The sequence below is a fragment of the Zosterops lateralis genome (genome assembly GCF_965231275.1).
Source record: "Zosterops lateralis genome assembly, chromosome: 11".
Taxonomy (NCBI): Eukaryota; Metazoa; Chordata; class Aves; order Passeriformes; family Zosteropidae; genus Zosterops; species Zosterops lateralis.
The window spans coordinates 16,754,592-16,774,377 of record NC_139771.1 but is presented as its reverse complement, the minus strand read 5'-3'; the positions used below and the strand labels follow the sequence as shown (position 1 = coordinate 16,774,377).

Sequence of the window (19,786 nt, the reverse complement as noted above, 5' to 3'; positions counted from 1 at the left end):
ATAGAAACACCATCATGTCCAACAATGAGGAAAAGCAAGACTAGGAGGTCTCCAGGACAGCCCCTAGTCCCAGATAAGGACAGTTCTGAGAGAAAAGTAGATCAGCACTGGCACATGAGCAGTGAGTGACAAGGTACAAGTGTTCACAAGTGTTGTATGCCCTTCTAGAGACATCGACCAGTGTGGAGTCTTCCAGTAGGATTCTGAGAAGTGACCAGGCCAGTATTAGTGTCCCTTTCCTCTTTTTTTTTCTTTTTTCTTTTTTTTTTTTTTTTTTTTAAGCATTGATCTCAATCACTGCAGTGCTCAAATAGCTGATCAACAGGTTTTGTCTCTCTGCCAGTGGGAAAGTAGAGTGGAAATGGGATCCTCTGTCTCTGCCATTCACAGGAAGAAAGATGTCATATACCAATTATTAAGCTTCACCTAGATTTATGGCATGTGTTTGCCATGCAAAATGAAGACATTATCCACAAAGATTCTATGATTTATTACCTGGAGAGGTGATGCATCACTGAAGAAAAGGAAATGGTGGAGGAATAATAAAAGAGAGAGCTAAACACAGGCAGCAGCAAGGTGGCAAAGGTTTTCTTCCTTTGCCTACAGAAATTATGTGTCCTAATCCATGTACTTCTTTTAGCTTGAGGAAAGGAATTGGAACTCACAAGGATTTCTGCAAGCAGCCTCAAATTACAGCTGGAGGTCACATTCTTCTATCAGTTTCTTATCACTGTTCTCTAGTTCAGTGTAATATTTGCAACTGTCTTTTCCTCCTTTGAAATTCTCTGAGTCTCTGCAGAAAGTATATAAAGTAAACTAATATTCCCACAATTTCTGGAAGAGTTGTGAACTTTAGTCTGGCATTTTCTTCCACAGCCAAGGAACATTCCTTCACATTCCATTCACAGTGTTCCTTCTTCTGGAGCTGCAGGAAATGTGAGCTGGAATTCCTCCTGTGCCAGAAGGAGCAGGCACAGCTCCTGGGCCCAGAGATCATTAGACCATAACACCACCACTAAGAAACACATCAAGAGTCACTGTCAAACACCTCCCAGCAAATCAAATTCAATCCTCTCCAACTGCTGAGATAAGAATAGTGCAATTGTCCAAAATACATCACATTCTGTAGGAGCTCTCCAGCTCCTTTTAAATCTTTTCTTTGGATGTGTGCATGAAAAGATAAAGTTACTTGCACATTTAGCAGAATGTCAGTCAGTTTCTTCTGTCTGCTCTTAAATACTTCATCAACTGGTTTGATGTAGTGAAAATACCACGGTTTCAATAAAAAATTACCTGTAAAACACAAACAGCTTTAGAGAAAAGCTATAAACCAGTTTTTTGTAAGCAAGCTGCCTTGCTGCAGGACACAGGGTGTTTCCAATACACACCCTACAAAAAGGTGAAATGGCTGAAGTACTTGAGGAGTTTAATACAATATTTGCCCTTGTTTCTACTGTAGGGGTGGGCGATACCAATATAGCTTGGGTACATTTTACTTACATAATTCCATATACTGTTGCCATACTGCTTGAATTTGTATAAAATTTCCAGCTATCCTTGGATTATTCAGCTTTTTATTTCTGTTTTACAGTGGAGTTTCATGGCAGCAAAATCTTCTGTAACACACAGTAAAACTGAGCTGGTCAAGCAACCATGATTTCCCAGAGAAATACAGCCTAGTGGGGTATAAACTGAGGGGGTGAGGAAGAAGGTGTAATTGCAAACACAATGCAATATTTCCAGTGAAATTTCAGAGCAGGCTTGAAAAAAATGAATTTTCCAGGCATCATTGAGTTCACAATGTGGAAGAATGAATGTGAAAAAGAAATCAAGACAGAGATGCACACACACACACAAAATACATATAGATATAGATTAGATATAGATTATATGGATATAGATACAGTGTGTGTGTGTATATATGTATATACACACTATTTATATATATATTTTTAATCTATATATAAAAAAATAAAATAAAATCCAATATTCACACCTGTACATCACTAAAGAAATAAGAATATCTGATCAGATCAGGTGGAAAGCAGTTGGAAACACACAGGCTGGGGTACACCAGTTCAGTCACAAGAGGAAGGCTGACAGAAAAAAGTCTTTGCTCCAGAGTCCTTTGCAAGCAAAATGGATCAGAAACATTCTCCCCACACTGTGTGGACAAGGGAGTGAGAAATGAAGCTCAGTCATCTATTAAACAGTTCTGTGATGGAGCTGTAAGTCACATCATCAGGTGAAAGGAAAGTGAAGCAGAGTCTGTGACAAACCTAAGGAACTGGCAGCATTTGTTAGATAAATGGAAGCAAGTGACAATAGACAACAAGCCAGGCTGTCTGGGCAAAGACTTTGTAGTTCTGTATTTTCAGGTGACAGAAAAGCACACCGAGATTTTTAAAGGCTTTTGTTCCCAGAGCCACTGACATGTCACTAGGGAATGTCAACAAATAAAGAAATAACACATTTTTTATTGCAAAAAGATACATAGCACAAAAGAAAGAAAAGGTTTCTATGAATATTCAGTCCCTGGCTTACCTAACATTTCTGAGGTGTTGGCAATTGACCATTTCTATCTTGTTTTAGTGACCAAAATGCATTTTGGCCACAGAACTGTGGGAAGCAGATTTTACAAAGAATAATATTAAGAGTGCAGAAAGACTTTTGGTCTGAGACAGACTCATATGACTTCACTTGAAGAGTGGCACTGGGGTAACATCTCAAAGATATAGCTTTCCTCCCAAATTCATTGATTCCAGAAGTGCCAGAAAACTGGCCTTGAATAACAACTCTGAGGAGTGAAATGATGGCAGTTCACAGCCCTCTCCTGAGTAGAAAATACCAATTAAACACTGCATTAATTTAGTGCTCACCAAGAGTTATCTACTTAGCTCCAATCAAATCAAATATATGCTCTATTTTAGTTGTGAGCTATATTTTATTGAAAGGGTAACAAAGGTGAATGGGGTACAGTTTTCTTTATATTTTTGTGGATTACACAAGTATCATCTATGGCTATTTACTCTGGCCAGGGGAGATCTGGCCTGTTGCTTCTAAAATGAAACTCTATACTATTCTCTCCCCCAGGGAATATGAAAACCTCTGTGAAATTTAAACCTTGATGCTGTATCATAAAATCAGACATAATGAGACAAGAACCAGCAATACCTTATCAGCTGATGTCAGGGGCTGAAAAAGAAGTTGAATATTCTCTGAATGAGGCCCACATGCTTCATTCCAGAGAGACTTCTTGCTATATTGCAAGGCATTGATAGCAGTACCATCAACTCAATAAAATCAGAACCTAGCAGAATATTGATCTGCAGGATCTGAAAGCACTCTTAAGAACCCTGGCCACCTTAATATCAAGCAAGAGCAAACTACAAAAATATGTCCATTGCTCCTTAGTACATCTTGCTATCAAATTTTTCCACATCTCAGAAACTTTTTTACTGAGCTTATATAGCTTATTGTGGGAGTAATAGAATGAGTGAATAAAATAAAAGTATTCTATCTTCTGTGTCATTGAAATGCAATCAGATTTGCTCAAAGAAAAAGTGCCATACCATCTCCATCCTCAGCGTTAACATTCAGGCCTTTCTCCCAGGTTTGCTTATCTGATAAAAAGCCTCTCCACCTGGAGCCTGATATTAATGCATAAATCCCAGAAATGTGTCTAGAAAAGTTCACACTATTCAACTAAAAAAACATTAAGCAGAACATGAAGGGAGGATAAAACCCTTTCAGGTTAAAATATGATTTCTATATTTCCTTTGGAAAGAATAACAACAGACAACAATCTCAAGGGAAATTGTAAATTCCCCAAGGAACAAACACAAGAGCTGAAAACTTTAGAGATTTAAGATATTTGAATAAAATGGTTTTGCAAATTAAATATTCAGAGCTCTGCTGTTTATTTAGGCCTCAATATTGTAATGATGTCAGACTGCAGCACAGAGATAAACAAGCAATGAACTGGAGACCTCTGGTCCTAAATATATCAGCTCCTTCTGCTTGAGTTTAATGACCAACCCTGGAGCTAAAAGTGGTAACAGCATATCATCTGTGGATTGGGACCTAAGAGGATAGGAAAAGGCACTGAGTGCTGGCCAATCAACACTTAATCATGTCTATCCATCTCTCCCAGGGTTTTACTCTGCTGTCCATCACTGCACCATCCGAGAGCCTTCATGTAAAATCAATAGCAGTGGTGCAATCCCTGGAGGTGTCACAGAAACCCCAGCACTTCTCCTCCTCTGGGTGTTTGCACAGCCACAGAGTCACAGTCTTTGATTTTAATGAGACTGTTCATGAGTACGGTGTTAAGAAAACTTCCTGTAATCACACAAACATTGAAATATTCCTCCATATATTGGTGCTAACACAAAGGACCCGACTCAGACACCACATCCTGTAGCTCAGTTTGAACATTTGATGAACAAATGATGTTGTTGTCTACCCATCAGCTGCACCCCTTTCATCATTTAAAGGAAGGGAATAGACAAATTCACAAACACTCTCAGCAAGGGCTGCCTCAATTCATAGAAGTAGTTTATGTCTCACCCATTTACAGCCTTTTTCAGTGCCAACCCCCTATTATTGTTACCATCCTCTTCTGTCATGCTGACGCATGCACTTCATTTTTTAGGACACTCAACGCACCAGATAATTTAGGAATAGATGTATTTACATATTTATTTTCATTCAGTTCCATTTACTGCCCCATGCAAGACTGAGGTTCAGTTGTGGTAATTCCAAAACAAGTAATATTTAAATACCATTCTGATTTTCTCCAGCATAAAACAAGTATAACACTACTTCATTTCTCTGATTCTCCAAATTTCAGTTGATTCCTTAGGAAATGGCTAGAAATGCACTTCAGAAAGAAAGTAGACAAATAAATAGGCCCAAAAGTTTGCAGATAAAGCTCCTTCTCTTCTCAGTTCACTGAGAGGTGGCAGCAAAGTGCTCCTTTCCTCAGTTTCAGAGCTGCCACGGTTGCAAACAAGTATTTTGTGAACACATGAGCTAAATATCCTTTCAGAGGGATGACTGAAAGCTTCATTAACAAGAGCAGCTTTTCTTCAAGGGATGGGATTTGTCTCTTTCTATTGCCACATTCAAGGAGCAATAAACATAACCAGTGATGATGTATCAAAACCCACCATGAGCTGCCCATGACTGGCAAGAGGGCAGGCCAAGGTCAGGGGTGAGATGCCCAAAGGAGAATTGTACAGCCCCACGGGAGATGCCTTTCAATTCTGACCTGTAAAACAAGGTGCAATGGATGGATGGGTTGGCCAGTGAATCATTCCAGACCTAGGAAGAATCACCAAAAACCCAACAAAATGCTCTGAATATTTTCTCTACATGCTCCCATACACTGATACTTATATAGAACTGCAATGGGAGAAAGCTTAAGGAATCCAAACTTCCTACTGCCCACTTCAAAAACCTGCCAACCCAGAGAGCTGAACAGAAGTAATTTCACCAATTCCACCTGATTGTATATTTAAGAATTGAAGTAACAGTTCTTCGAATACTGATTTTTATTTTTTTTAATATAGACTATTTGATTGTTGCTTTTTTTGCCATTCAATGTCCTGATTAAAAATATACTGGACTTAATTGCTAAGGACATCAAGAAGAAAAAAAACAGTAATGGAATGTCAGTATATTTCCATAAATCTTATATTTTCATTGACGATAAAGTGTAACGTGTGCCACTAAGGCCACTATGGGAAGCTCATAGCTGAAAGGACCAGGAGAATTTACTGGGAGCAGTTGGACATTATATACATTATTTCAAGCACAATCTAATAAAGCCTAATTGGTTGAATAATATTAGGAGATTGAACAGCAACTACTTTAAACTCTCTGTCTCCAAGCACAAAGCCCATGTCTGCAATAAACCTTAGAGCAAAAGCTCTCAAACGTGGTTCTGGAGCCTTCAGGCTACTTCATCAAACCATTCCAATAGCCAAGATTTCCATTTCTCATAGATCCTCCTCAGCTCTCAGGTCAGAGCTAGTTCTTCTGTCTCCTCTCTGTTATCCTGCTGAAGTCAAAGGATATTGAAGGGAAAAAAAAGGCTTGAGATTGCTCCCACTGCAGCATCAGCAAAGGCAGATGGGATTTGCATGCAGGCTGAGTTTGGACAGCCCACAGAGGCTGCAGGTGTGGACACAAAGTGCTCTCTGAGCAGCTGTTGTTCCTAGGGCTGGACACTACAGTTACCCAGCAGAGGTGAACAATGCTCTTTACTGCTGTGCTGAAGCAGAGAAAAGCCTTTTTCTAGCATTCATTAAATTCAGTCCTTCTAATGAATTATTGTATGGGAATTGAAGTCTTACACCTCACAGGTTTAGTTTTGCTTCTTTTATGTTATGTAAAATTGTCTGGGTATCACTTTTCTAACAAAATATTTTACAGGTTTCTATTACAGCTATTTTCTGAATACTTGCAAGGGCAAACTGACAGGTTACATTTTCATTTCCTGGGTGCACAGGAATGCTGGATATGGGAGGAGGAATCTTTGCTGGGTTTGTCTCTTAAAACTGCCACTAACCTATAGCAGGATTTTCTCACCCTCCTCTTCCCTCGCTTTGGGCAAAACAGTACCTCAAAGACTCCAAGTTTTATGCAATGCTCTCTAAGCCTCTTCCCCAACTCCACACTCCCAAAATAGAGAGCTACAGCTGCCCCTATTTTTGTCTCTTCTTAAAAAGTTTTAAATTTTTTTTTCTTTACAGTATGTTTCAAAACTGCAGAAGGAATGACAGAAACCAGTAAAAACTTTGCAGCATATTCCCTTCTCCCCCACTTCATACTCTATAATATCTGTAATTGGAAAGAAATTGTATTGCTTTTTTGTTTTTCTCAGGCTTTCCAGAACAATTCAACTTTCAGCAAAAAACATATCTGGAAATGTATTTATGTCCTAAGCATAGAAATAAAAATGTTTTAATGAAAGTTAAGTTGCACTCTTACCTACAGCATTCCCTACTGTGAAGGTTACTGTTTAAAAAGTCTGATTACAATGCACCATCTGCTTGGCTTCTTTACACTCACTTTATTCTTTATTGTGTGCTGTAATTAATGAGGCTTTCTGTATTATTACCATGATAGCTGATGTTTTTCTTTATAAATGAGAAGCAACAGCTCCCTGATGAAAATTTCAGCTTATTTCAACAAATGAGAGGAACTGCCTTAACACTGGATGGTTGTTCAGGTGTCATTGCAGCAGCAGAAGTCTCAGCAGCACTGCAGCCACAGTGACAATGAAATGATAGATGGGCTGGAGGGAGTCAGGATAGCAATCTTGTGTGTAAAGGACAGTTGTCATATGTGACTACTGTACACTTTGGCAGATAAGGAAAGAAATGAGACAAAATAATTGAATATAAAATCTCTCTGTGAGTTTTTGCTTCATCTTTGTTCCATGGCTAGGAAGTATATCATGAAGATAAGGACATGCTGCTGATGCCTTTTGACTAGGAGGACAATTTCTGTCTGCTCCTGATGCCTTCTTTGTGGTTTTGTTTTTGTGTTTTTTTTTTTTTTTTTTCTTTAAGTTGCATACTGTCTTATCTTCATGGAGAATGATGGAGTTTTTTAGACATACAAACCCAGAATTCTTCACAAAACAAGCAGAAATTGCATGACAAACAGGACCTCTGGTTTGGTTCCACATAGACAAGGGAGCAAAGTGCTACACAACATGAACCAACTCCTGGCTTTCAGTTTCCAGATAAGCATGAGATGTCCTAAAAGGTCCTTTTTGTGGTCTTTTTGACTTTGTCTCTTTTCTTCAACTTTCAATAAACACTTGTCACTCTGCAGAGCACAGCTGCACCTGTAAGACTTGTGAACTTGCCACTTAGTATTAGCTAAAGCCTAAGAGGGAATCAGCTGAGGCTGAAATGACCTCTGATAGTTACCTTTGGAACACTTAACAACCTACCTTCAAAAACACATTTCTCCACCTGCTCATCAGGAAAAACGATTTCTGATGGTCTGTACTCACGGTCCATTCAGGAATGATTTTCTCATTTGGGCGGAATTTTATGGAGCTGATTTTCACTCTCTCAACCTCTTTCAGGTTATTAAGACAGACCTGTTCAGTCTGACAGCACAGACGCAACAGGGCATGACTGGGCTACATTAACAATTCTATGCAATTTGATCTGTGCTATATGCAATTAATCTATTCATGCTGTTAGAAATCCCTGGAATACTAGGTGTACTGAAACTTCCTCAACATTTTGGAATAAACGGGAGGAAACCTGAGGAATTAGGAAGGAAAGTTTTGAAAAAAATTCCTAATGTCACAGAAACCAGCAGAAGAAAGATCTTAAATAATATTTAACATGTATTTTAATATAAATCTATCAGTAAAGGTCTCCACTAAATATATATATGTATATATATATGTATGCACACATATATATATACACATATACTGACACACACACATATGTGCATGTATCTTCTCTGCTTTAAATGGTGCAAGAAATTTGACTTATCACTTCCACTGACCTCAAAAGAATGAGACACTTCTGCAGGATATAGTGCTGGAGCCTGTGCTTCTGATGTAAGACAGCATGAACTGAACTGCTGCTTGCAATGAGACATTAAAATAAAAAGTCATTGCTATTCTCCAAGAACTCTGGACAAGAGATGAATCCCTTCCCAAGACTATTCATTGTCTGCTTATTGACTGCCACTTTTATTTTTATGCTGTATCACAAGATCATACTTAGCATTAAAGCTAAGTGATTAATTCATAACAATTACTGCCTAATAAAGTCTTCTCTTCTTCACAGAAGACTGATGTATTTTGCAAATTCCTCAGTTATTTGTTGTTCTGAAGTAATGAATTAATTGCAATAATTTTCTGTTTTATAGGGTGGCAATAGTCGTGCTCTCAGTTGAAACATGGCATGTGCCATACCAGGCATACATTATTGTTTTTCTTTCCTTGCTGGCAATATTAGATGCAATTATTGAATGAAACACGCACTAACTCTTACATAGATATAAATTTCCTTGGAATTTGGGGGAGTATTCATTGGCAAAATTAAAATCCTTTTGAATTCTTTCAATTATAAATAAGACTTCATAACTTGAGCATTCCCACATTATGCACTTGCATTAATGTCTGCAGGATGATTAGTAGTGGAGTTCTCTCCTTTGTGGAGAAATGAACCATGGGCCACAGACACTCTAATAACTGTTCCCAGAAACCAGCAGAGATAAAGAAGTTTGCTCTCAGCATTTATCCCTTCAAACTCTGTTATTTGTTATGAATCCTACTCTGAATTCCATCAAGCCATATGTAGCCTTGAGTTACAAAGGGATTCATTTCATTATATAGCTCAACACTCATAATGTATGTTAAAAGTCTAAGGAAGCTAAATCCAAAGTGAATAAAGAGTGACTTGCTCAGGATACTACACTTAAGATGCATGTTGCCTCAAACATAAAATCATCATAGCCATTAAATGAGGTGTCTATGTAGATTTTCTTTTATTTCCCTGAATTTTTATTACAGTACACAGGATTTTGATTCTAAATTACCCTCAAAACAAATCACAAACATCCTATGGCACTTGTTAATGGATTGGTCTTCACTAGTTTTCTAAAGAAAAAATACAGCATTTTCTGAAGCCCAGATTGATAATACAAAAATACCCCTTGAGATGGAATTTTGATTATAGACTTTCCTGTATGCACTAAAACATTCCCAGTGTTCCTAGAGAAACAAAATCATCAAAACACATTTATTAAGGACAAACAATATACCTAGCAGAAGCTATACCTGACAGTGCTATATGTAACAGCTAAGCTTGCAAATGCTACTTTACTAAATCAGATGGATACTAGAACTTGTTGCTTGGAGAGACTTTATTCCAATTTCTTTTGTGAAGCAGGATGCAAAAGAATTTTTTTAGGCTCTGCTATAGCCAAGCTGGGGCTAAAGCATTCCCATTTTGATCTTTATAATAAATGTATATTAATTAAGAATATGGTAATTCCTATGTACTTTTGTAGAAGCTATTAAAGGAATAGGCCATGGGGAAGCTCTTTTTGATTCTTCCTAGCTCTACTAATCGAAAAAAAGCTTTTATTATGATTTCTCAAAGCATGAAAAGAATGTAGTGTATATGTGTACACACACACAAGACTTGAAGGTGAGATAATCTATATTCATTTCCAAGAGTTTATGAAGATAGTTAGCTGTATGTTGTAACAATCTTCATAAGTGAAACATTTTGGAATTATTCTGCTTACAGGGTAAAGAAGGTTTTACAGAAATGAAGTCAATAAATGATATGGGATTTTTTTTTTTTTATTGAAGAAAATGCATGTATATAGAAGGCAAACATGAGGCTCTACCCTCCCTACTCATCTGTTCATATAGATACTGTCCCCTGAGGATACAGACTTTGCTCTTTGCCCATTTTCTCTTTGAATTTCCATAAAATTTGCAAACACCATTCAAAGAGCAAATACTAATGCAGCTGATTTACAAATCTCTGTGTAGGGGAGGTGATGCTTGTAAACGTAGAATTCTGTTAAAGTATTCAGTCTGTATGGTCAGGAAACTATTTACAGTCCACCATGGGTATGATCAGTTCTTAGTCAATTATATTTAATGTTTTCATCAGGTTCCTAAAGGCTCTCTGCATGTAATTTGAAGAGAGTCTTAGAAAGAGTCACTGTGTTTTTTCTAGTGCAGAGACTTACATTTTGACTACCCTTCTATTTTGGAAGAATTGATACATTAGCTGGTATTTGATACATTAACTAGCAAAAGAGATGCCTGGAAGCCCCCCTTGCCAGTCCCCTGTGCAGGAAGATTGCTATTTGCTGCTAGTTTTATTCTAAAGGGAGCAGATAACAAAACAAATCAGCACAGTCTCATCTGTGTGATTGTATTTGTTGGTATTCTCCTTCTTCTCACAGCTGGTCTGAGAGATGACACCATAAAATATAAGAAAACCAGAAACACAAGAAAAAAATTACAAACTTTGGCCTTTTTATATAGAGGCATTGAGTTCTTTTCAAAGCAGTGGTGATGAAGTCTGCCTGCATTTGTGACTGGGGGCAGCCCAGCTCCATCACCTGTAACTGTTCTGCCACCAGCTCAGGTAAAAAATCCTTTATTTTACACACTTTTAAATGTCCAAATATGCTGTCTAGACAACAAAGCAGTGAGCATATGCACCAAATGCCATAGTAACTGTTGTCACCCTGCTTTATGTTTAGGCAGTTCAGTTTCCTCTGGTGGTGCATTCAGGTTTTGTTACAAGCTTTTTCACACAGTGCTGCACTTCTTTGTTAGGCTCCTCACAAAGGTTATGGTTTTTAGAAAACTTCCATCATCACCGAACCACTTGCTGGTGTCCAACCAATTGTAATGAAAGTGAAACCTGCCTCTGTGACAAAAGATTTTATTGGAATAGGAAAACACAGCAAGCAATCTACAAAATCCACAGAAATAGTACCCTATGACCCCAAAGTAGGTAGCATAGTAAGCTTCTTTTAGATCAATACTTCATTTGGCAGAAAAATCAATTTCCCTGCCTCTGCAACCCATAAAATTCATCAGGAAAAAAATTACCCCTCGCATATTAGCAGCTTTTTCACCTTACTGGTTTGGAAATTAATTACAATAGACAATTTCAAATCCTGTAACAGGTTGAGGCAACAAGGTATTTTGCAACCTGTGAATTAAAACATGGATTAGCTGTGATGGGAACACCTATAGCTTTCCTGATTTCCCCAGCCTCCCTCTGGTAGGGGCAAACATTGCTTTTTTAGCTACAGCCTTCAAGAGTCTCAAGCAGTAACCAGGTTTCATTTGTGGAAAATGCTCACCTGTTTGTAGATAACTGTGCAGGACACACAGAACACCACAAAACAAAGCTTTTTCTCTCAGCATCCAAGTAATTTCTCTTATGGCAGTGACATCTTGCCTTTATTCTTCCATATGGGAATTGCAGCCCTGCTGGGACAGACTTAAGGAGCTTTACTGCATGGCTCACGTGGAATTCACAGATTCACATCAGACATCAGGCTGGATGTGGAGGTTCCACATTTGACTGCCTCGGCAAACTCTTCATCTGGGAACTTTCCTGTACACTCTAGAGAGCTCACTGATAGGAATGTTGCTAAATATAATGGCTTGCTGCTAAATATGTTTTAAAATAAAAATGTACAGGAGATTATTGATCTATTCAATATTTTGCTTCATATTTAATAAATCTAATTTATTTTTAAAATGTTTTTGTACATAATAAACTGAGTTGCTCAGCAGACACAACAGAGGCTCTTTTCATTACGTCACTGTTTTGCTGCTACTCTAACCTCCATTCCTTTCCCCCAAGTAAATTTAGCTTTCTTTTTTTTTTTTTTTAAGACTGTTAGATATTTCTTTCCTGAATTTAGATTCACTGTATTTTTTAGAGAATTCAAAGTCTTTGTAAGGATTTAGTGACATCTTATCGAAAAGGTCCAGACTTGGAGAGGTTTTCACTGAATTCCCCAGCTCAGATCTTCACACTTTCTGTATTCACAGTCCTGTATCACCTCTGACAGAAGTTCAATAAAATCGTCTTTCTACTCTCAATATCAGGGTTCTCAGCGTTGTTGGAACTGAGTGTTATAGACCTACAGTCTATCTCTGCTGAGAAACCCAAACTCCCCTGTCTGCCCCATTATACAGCAGGCCACTGGCAAGGGGTAGCAGTAGCTCTCCTGTAAACTGATGCATCACTTCTATTGTTTCAGCCTATTAATTTATGTCATAATGCCTGAAAGTTTTGTTTTTACACAGTCAGGTGGTTAGCTATTAAAAAAGTGGAGCATTGTTGTAACCATTGCTAGGCCTGGTGTTACCTTTCTTGCTATAAATCTTTTTAAAGTTGGTTATTCTAGTACTTTTTCTCTTTATTCCATGTTATTATTTAAAGTTTTCCCTGTTTTAGACACTTCTTTTCACTTTTCATGTCACTGTTATCACACATTGTTAAAATGCAGCACCCTGGCTTCCCACAGCATTGAGCAGAAGATGCAAAGACTGTTTTAAGGCTTCACTTGGTTCCTTCATTCTGAGCCACATACAAGTTCCACTATGCACAGCAGAGGTGCAGACAATCTGAAAAGGAAAAGGGCAAACTGATATTTACATACAGAGCCTGGTGATGCAGCAGCACACAGAGCTCCCATGTTACTGCAGACAGAGAAACCAGGACGTTTGATCCTGCCTGGCCAAAACCACCCCATCCTCCTTCCTTCCAGGACACCTTCCAGTGTATTTCAATAATGTTCTAATAAATGGATATTTTGTGGCTGTGTGTAATGACTGAACATGGTAATCTAGGAGCCAATTTAAAATTCTAATACACTATTTTTCATTCCTTATTTTCATCCTTCTTTTTAGACCCAAACATTATTATTTGAATAATTTGTTGCCCTTCCTCCATCCATTGGTACCATATATTTTTCTTTTTGGTTTAACATTTGAGCAGAGGAAGGGAATGAGCATCATAAACTGAGAGGTTCTTGTGCATCAGGACTCGTGCTCTGATCACCCTATGATCCTGTTTCCTGTTCCTCAGCCACCTACAGTGGGACTATTTCAGTGAGTTTGCTGCAGCTTTATTACCCTCACTTGTTATTCTTGAGGATGCTGCACGTGAGGTATCTTTCAAATAAAATTATTTATTATTATTCCTTACGAAGTCCATGAGAATATGAAGCTCAAGTTCTATAGATAACATAAGAACAATTACAAGGCAATGTGCAGATGAGGAAATGCCTTTCAGCCCACTGGTTCCAGTACTCTGAAAAGAAACTACAACCGATCAAAACCCAGCTAGAACAACACATTATAAAATAATAATTAAAAAAATTGCTTGGGAGGTAATCTGCACAGATAAGAAAATGAATATAGAATGTCATTGCAAGAACACTTAAAATTGTGTTTTTCCTGTGATAAGGTGATTTTTTGTCTCCAAATGTTTTCACTTGAACACTATCAACCATTTAACCTTAATAACTTCTAAAGAGGCATAAACCTTACACAATGTTCTTTTTTAAACTTAATTGCAAAACCATTATTGGTTGTTTTGCGTTAAATAGACAACTGCTAAAAACTTAGCTACAATCTAACCTTTTGTGTATCCTGGGGAAGACAGAACAGAAACACACTCAAATGCTGCATGTCCATGAGAGATACAGGGAGGAATGTCTGGAAAAGTCTAGAAGCAATGACCTTTGAAACCAGCCTCTCCCTCTATCCTTTTATTTTGCACTTCCTTCCCCTTCTTATTTGAGGATGGTGTGTTCAAGCTACTTCTCAGATGTTCCCAAATTCCTGCATTTCAAGTGTGCTCCCCAAAAATTATTTATAATTTGTCCCTCCTCTCACACACCAACACATCTTGTGCTCCACGATCCAAAAATTCTGGCTCTTGCTTGCTCTAATTGCTTCAGAGACCTGTTTCACCTAAATACGTACATAGAAGGAAACGGGATGTGAAGACAATGAATCTTTATTTTCTCTCCTCATACTTTAAAGGTCAGGTATATTCTGTAAAAGAGATACCAGAAAAAAAAAAAAAATCAAGTCTTGGTGACTTCTCCACGCTGTGCATTTGCACGGTGGTTTTCCACTAAATCTAAACAATAAAAACATGGTAAAGCAGGTTCTGCATTATTTATATTAAGCAGTGAGAATGCTCCTCATAGCATTAAATGATAGCCTTGCATGCAATTCACAGACATTATCTGAAGGCTTACATACCTGCTATATATATAAACCTAATGCAGACAGCCATAATAGTCTGTATGAATAGGGAACGCTGTGCTTACTGAACCACAGTCATGAAACTAAAAATGAAATTACAGTTCCTCCATCATAACACCTAAGTCAGTATATAATATTCTGAAAGAACAAGCACACAGTAATACCTGGGTTAATACTGGTACCATACATTATTGCTCAATGCTATCACAAAATAGCACCTCCAGATTCTTTATTGAAATGTATTACATTACTTAAATTGTCATGACAAAGACAAAAGTGTTCAATTTCAGACTTTTCTAGCACCTCAGTTTTTATGAAATTGCAGATTTTTTCCTCTATTAGACGTGTAATTTATTTGCTGATTAAATTCCAATAAAGGAGTTGTTCAGTCCTGATTTTTTAAAAAACACGTTTGGGAGTGTAAGTTCTAAGCCCTGACAGGAGCATTTTCCTTTGTTCCCACTCTCACATCCTGGACTGGAAGATGAGGATTTAAGTGTTTATCCAACTATTTCATCATAAACCACTGAATAAATAATGTTCAGCATAAATAATGCCTGCATATAATGCTAACTCTGCATGCTTCAATATAGGTGAATTTAATATGAACTGTTGTAAAATTGCAAGGGTATCTCAGCCAGTGCTCAATTTTAGCTTTTATTTTTTTCAAACCATGGTTGTAAATGGACAATTTGTGTGAGTTATTTGGTTAATTCTCTGTTACTCGTAGGTGGATTATCCAAAGTGAGCACTAGACAGAAAGAGATAAAGAAATGCTCAACTGGGGCACACAGTGACTGTATCTGCAAAGACCAGGACATCTGACTGTTGAGTTTGCTTCACTCTGTAGACATGATTCACCTGTGTCCACACCAGCCCCTAAGTCATTCCTGATGGATGGAACAATCTGCACAGATCTGCCTTCTGGGACTCACTTTCATGAAACCTCTGCTCAGACTGTGAACTCATGTCAGATTTTAAGTCCATGCGATGGACATAAAGCTACTGAGGCTCTGCTCTTCTGCTCCATCCCCCAAGTGGGCCTGAGTTTGGTGTCTCAGGTTTGGCATTAACTCACAGGTTTCCCAGAATCATTTAGGTTGGAAGAGACCACTGAGATATTCAAGTCCAACCTGCGACCAATCACCACTTTGTCAAGTAGGCCACAACACCAAGTGCCACATCAAGTCTTGTTAAAAACCTCAAGGGATGGTGATTCCACCACTGATTCTAATGCCTGACAACCCTTTCTGTGAAAAAATTCCTCCTGATGTTCAACCTGACATTGACACATCTTACCAGTGGATGAAGAACAGTTTTCAGGTGTTTTGTGGAGTTCAGATAAAGTGCCTATAAAGAGTCAGCTGGAACCCAGCACGCCTTATTAGGGTTTATTAGCTTGGGTTAATTTGGTATTTCCTAATAAAAACAGAAAGACCTTTAGTCATGTAAAAAGAAGTCAGAACAGCCTCCAGCAGTTCGAGGCTGGCAGCTCAGACTTCCCAGGCCCTGCACTCATTGCTGCCTGCATGTTCCCAGGTGCTGCCTTCTCCACAGAGCCCTTTCCTGCTCTGGTCACTGCACTGGGCCCCAGTCCCAAACCCGGCTGTGCCGGGCAGAGCCACCCCAAACACACTTTTATTGGGAACACCGAATGGGTCGGGCTGGAATGGATACGGTGGCCCCTCTGGTCCAACCTCCCTGCTTGAGCCCAGTCATCCCAGACAGGGCACTGGATTGTGTCCAGACAGCTCTGGAGCATCTCCAGGGAGGGAGACTCCACACCCTCTTCTGGGCAATCTGTTCCCGTGATGGGTCAGTGCACAGCGAGGAGGTTCTTCATGTTCAGGCAAAACTTCCCGGGTTGTTTCTGTCCATTGCCTCTTTGTCGTATTGCTGCACACGCCGAGCAGAGCCCGGTTCATCTTCTTGAAACCTGAACACAGCTATACACATTAACGAAGTCCCCTCTCAAGGCATCTCTTCTCGAGGATGAGAAAATCCCTCAGCCTTTCCTCGTCAGAGAGATACCGCACCTTGATTCGCACGGGCCTACAGCTCTCCCCGCGGTGCCGACCCCAGAGCCCCGTCCTCCCGCAAACCCCTCATGGCACACCCCGCTCCCGGGACCCGCCTCCCGAGCTTTCCCCAAGGTGCCGACCCCACAGCCCCGGCCTCCCGCAGTCTTCAGAACACTCCCCGCTCCCGGGGCCGCCTCCCGAGCTTTCCCCAAGGTGTCAACCCCACAGCCCCGGCCCTCTGCACCCCTCAGAACACACCCGGCTCCCAGGACCCGCATCCGTCGAGGTTTCCCTAAGGCACCGACCCCAGAGCCCCGTCCTCCCGCAAACCCCTCATGGCACACCCCGCTTCTGGGGCCCGCCTCCGCCGAGGTTTCCCCAAGGTGCCGACCCCACTGCCCCGGCCTCCCGCATCCTTCACAGCGCACCCCGCTCCCAGGAGCCGCCTCTGGAGGTTCCCCCAAAGTACCGACCCCACAGCCCTGGCACCCCGCACCCTCCAGAGCACACCCCCCGCTCCCGGGACCCGCCTCCGCCGAGCTTTCCCCAAGGCACCGACCCCACAGCCCGGACATTCCTCAGCACCCCCCCCGCTCCCGGGGCCCGCCCGGCCCCCTCCGCCTCCGCCGGGGCTTCCGCCCGGGGCTCGGGGCAGGGCGGGGACAGCGGATAAGATGGCGGCGCCCTTGGCCGGGCAGGCGGGGGCCGTGCTGCGGGACCTGGCGCTGCGATCCGCCCGCCTGCGGGGCGAATTCCCGGTGAGTGAGCGAGCGAGCCCGGCCCCGCGCCCCGCCGGCCCCGCTGCCGGCAGCCTCCGCCCCGCTCTCTGTGCCCGCCTTGAACCCCGCGGCCGGCGCGGCTCCGCTCGCCGCCTCCCCGTGCCTGGGAGCGGGATGGAGCTTTCTCCTCCCGGGCTGGAGGATGGCCCGACCTGCAGCCCCGGCGTTGCGGGCTCGGGGCTGGGCAGGCCAGAGCTGACCCGGAGCTCCCCCACACTGACAGAACTCTGAATTATTTCAGCACAGAGCGGGTGACGCTGTGCACGGAGCGGTTCCGTCTGTCTGAACACGTTTCGCATCGCGCTGGTTTGGCTCAGCGCGGCTGGCGGAGGTCAGGCTGGGGTGAGGATGCCTCGTTGTGCTCTCCTGGGGAAATCGATCCTTGCTCAGGCTCCCCGGTGGTCCTGAACCTCAGCAGAGCGATGGGAAGGGGTAGATGAGCCTCCTGAAGGGCTCAGGGGCTCTCTTGAGGTGCTCATTATTCATCTCGCCAAGCGCCATGCTGAGCTAAAATGAGATACGCGCATTTCAGACATCCCTCGTGCCTTTAGCAACCAGCTCTGTTATTTTACCTTTTCATCACGAGCAGCTGCATGAGAATCTTACTTTGGTCCACACATAAGTGTTTTCCCCGAAGCAAAAGCCCCTGGAGCAAACAAGGCGTGTTTGTGTCCGGTTCTGTCTGCGGGTGCCACTCTGGGAACGCTCCTGGCTGCAGGTCCAGGGCTCTGGGGTAAAGGTGCTGTTGGTGCTGGGCTTGTGTTGCACAACTGCTGCTGTCTGGTTTGTTTTTTAACCTGAAGGAAGTTTCCCAGCTCGGTTGTAAATCTGGAATCTTTCGTGCCCGACTTTCCTGTTTGAATGCTGGGTACAGTGTTTGAGAACTCAGTGCAATTGATTTGTTGATTTAGTGTTCGTCCATTTCATGTATACACACATAAACAGGAACTGTATGTGTGGATATACACACACAGGGATATCTATATACATACATTTATCTATATACATACATTTATCTGTTGTCCTGGTTTGAAAGCAAAACGAGTGAGAGGCTTCAAGTCAGAAATACAATTTAATAAGAAGAAAGGTAAAAATAAAATAAAATAAATGCAGTAACACAAAGGACCACTGACAGAGCTAGAATACAACCTGAGCAGGGTGGTGGGAGCAGTCCAGGTGAGCTGCTTGCTCTTCCTGAAGCAGTGATCCTGTAGAAAGGTCTGGTAGCTCTGGTAATCCAGTGGGTAAAAGCTGCTTGTACTGTCCCAAATCCCAGATTATATCCAGGTGGGAATGCTTGGCTCCTCCCCCTGGGCGGAGCATCTCACAATGAGTGTGAAGTGGGTCCTTGATGGCCCATTAAACAGAGATAACTCCTGGAGGGGATTACCTGTGAGTCCTGGGCAAGGCATTGATGGGCCATGAGCAGAAGAGTCCAAAGGAGGGGCCTGGGAAAACACTGCCCCACTTGGTTTAACAGTTCATGAAGATGGTGATAGAATAAATACTTTGTATACATCCTACACTACAACCCAGGACATCTGTATACATACAGATTCAATGTCATTAGTGTGGATGGGCAATGCTGTCAGTCACAACAGTGTTTGGGGAGTGTGCACTCTATGGTTGAAGATGTGTTCCTGCCATCAAGGCTTAGGTGAGGCTGATCCCACAATAAGGAATTCAGAGGTAACATCCCTGTTCTTGCAGGGCTGTGGTATGGAGGGTTTGGAAAGGCTGGAGTATGGAGTGTTCTCTGAAAAGAGTCATCTTGGCGTGAACTTAGAAGGTGTTCTGGTTGAGCTGCTTTGGTTGGTTTTAAGCCCTGTCTTTATCTGGTGCTGCAGTGGGAATTTGAGATACAGATGGAAATTAGGAGCTCGTGCTCTGTTCTGCCATCTCTCAAGGCATGGAGGCACTCTGTAAATTACCCCACTGAAATAATTGGGTATCAGCTCAGATTCTCAAGAGTATTCTTAGGATAAGGTGGCCCAATTTAAAATAAAACCACCTTTTTTTGTGCATTATTTTTGAACTAGAGATGTTGAACTTGTATTATAAATCACATTTCGTTATTCTGTTTCTGGGTTCTGACAGATACTGAAAGCATCTCCCAAAATCTGTGCTTTCCAAGTAGGCTATTTTCAAGAACCACATCAATACTT

At 41.2% G+C, this 19,786-nt stretch overlaps 1 protein-coding gene across 1 annotated transcript in view; it reads left to right on the top strand.

Moving 5' to 3' along the window:
- The first annotated feature begins 17,493 nt into the window (after positions 1 to 17,493).
- Positions 17,494 to 19,786, top strand: part of SUCLG2 (succinate-CoA ligase GDP-forming subunit beta) — a 115,772-nt gene continuing 113,479 nt past the window's right edge. Inside the window, exon 1 of the mRNA XM_083869551.1 lies at positions 17,494 to 17,600. Within this exon, the coding sequence (XP_083725677.1) occupies positions 17,517 to 17,600 (84 nt within the window). The 5' untranslated portion in view covers positions 17,494 to 17,516. The remainder of the gene's footprint in view (positions 17,601 to 19,786) is intronic.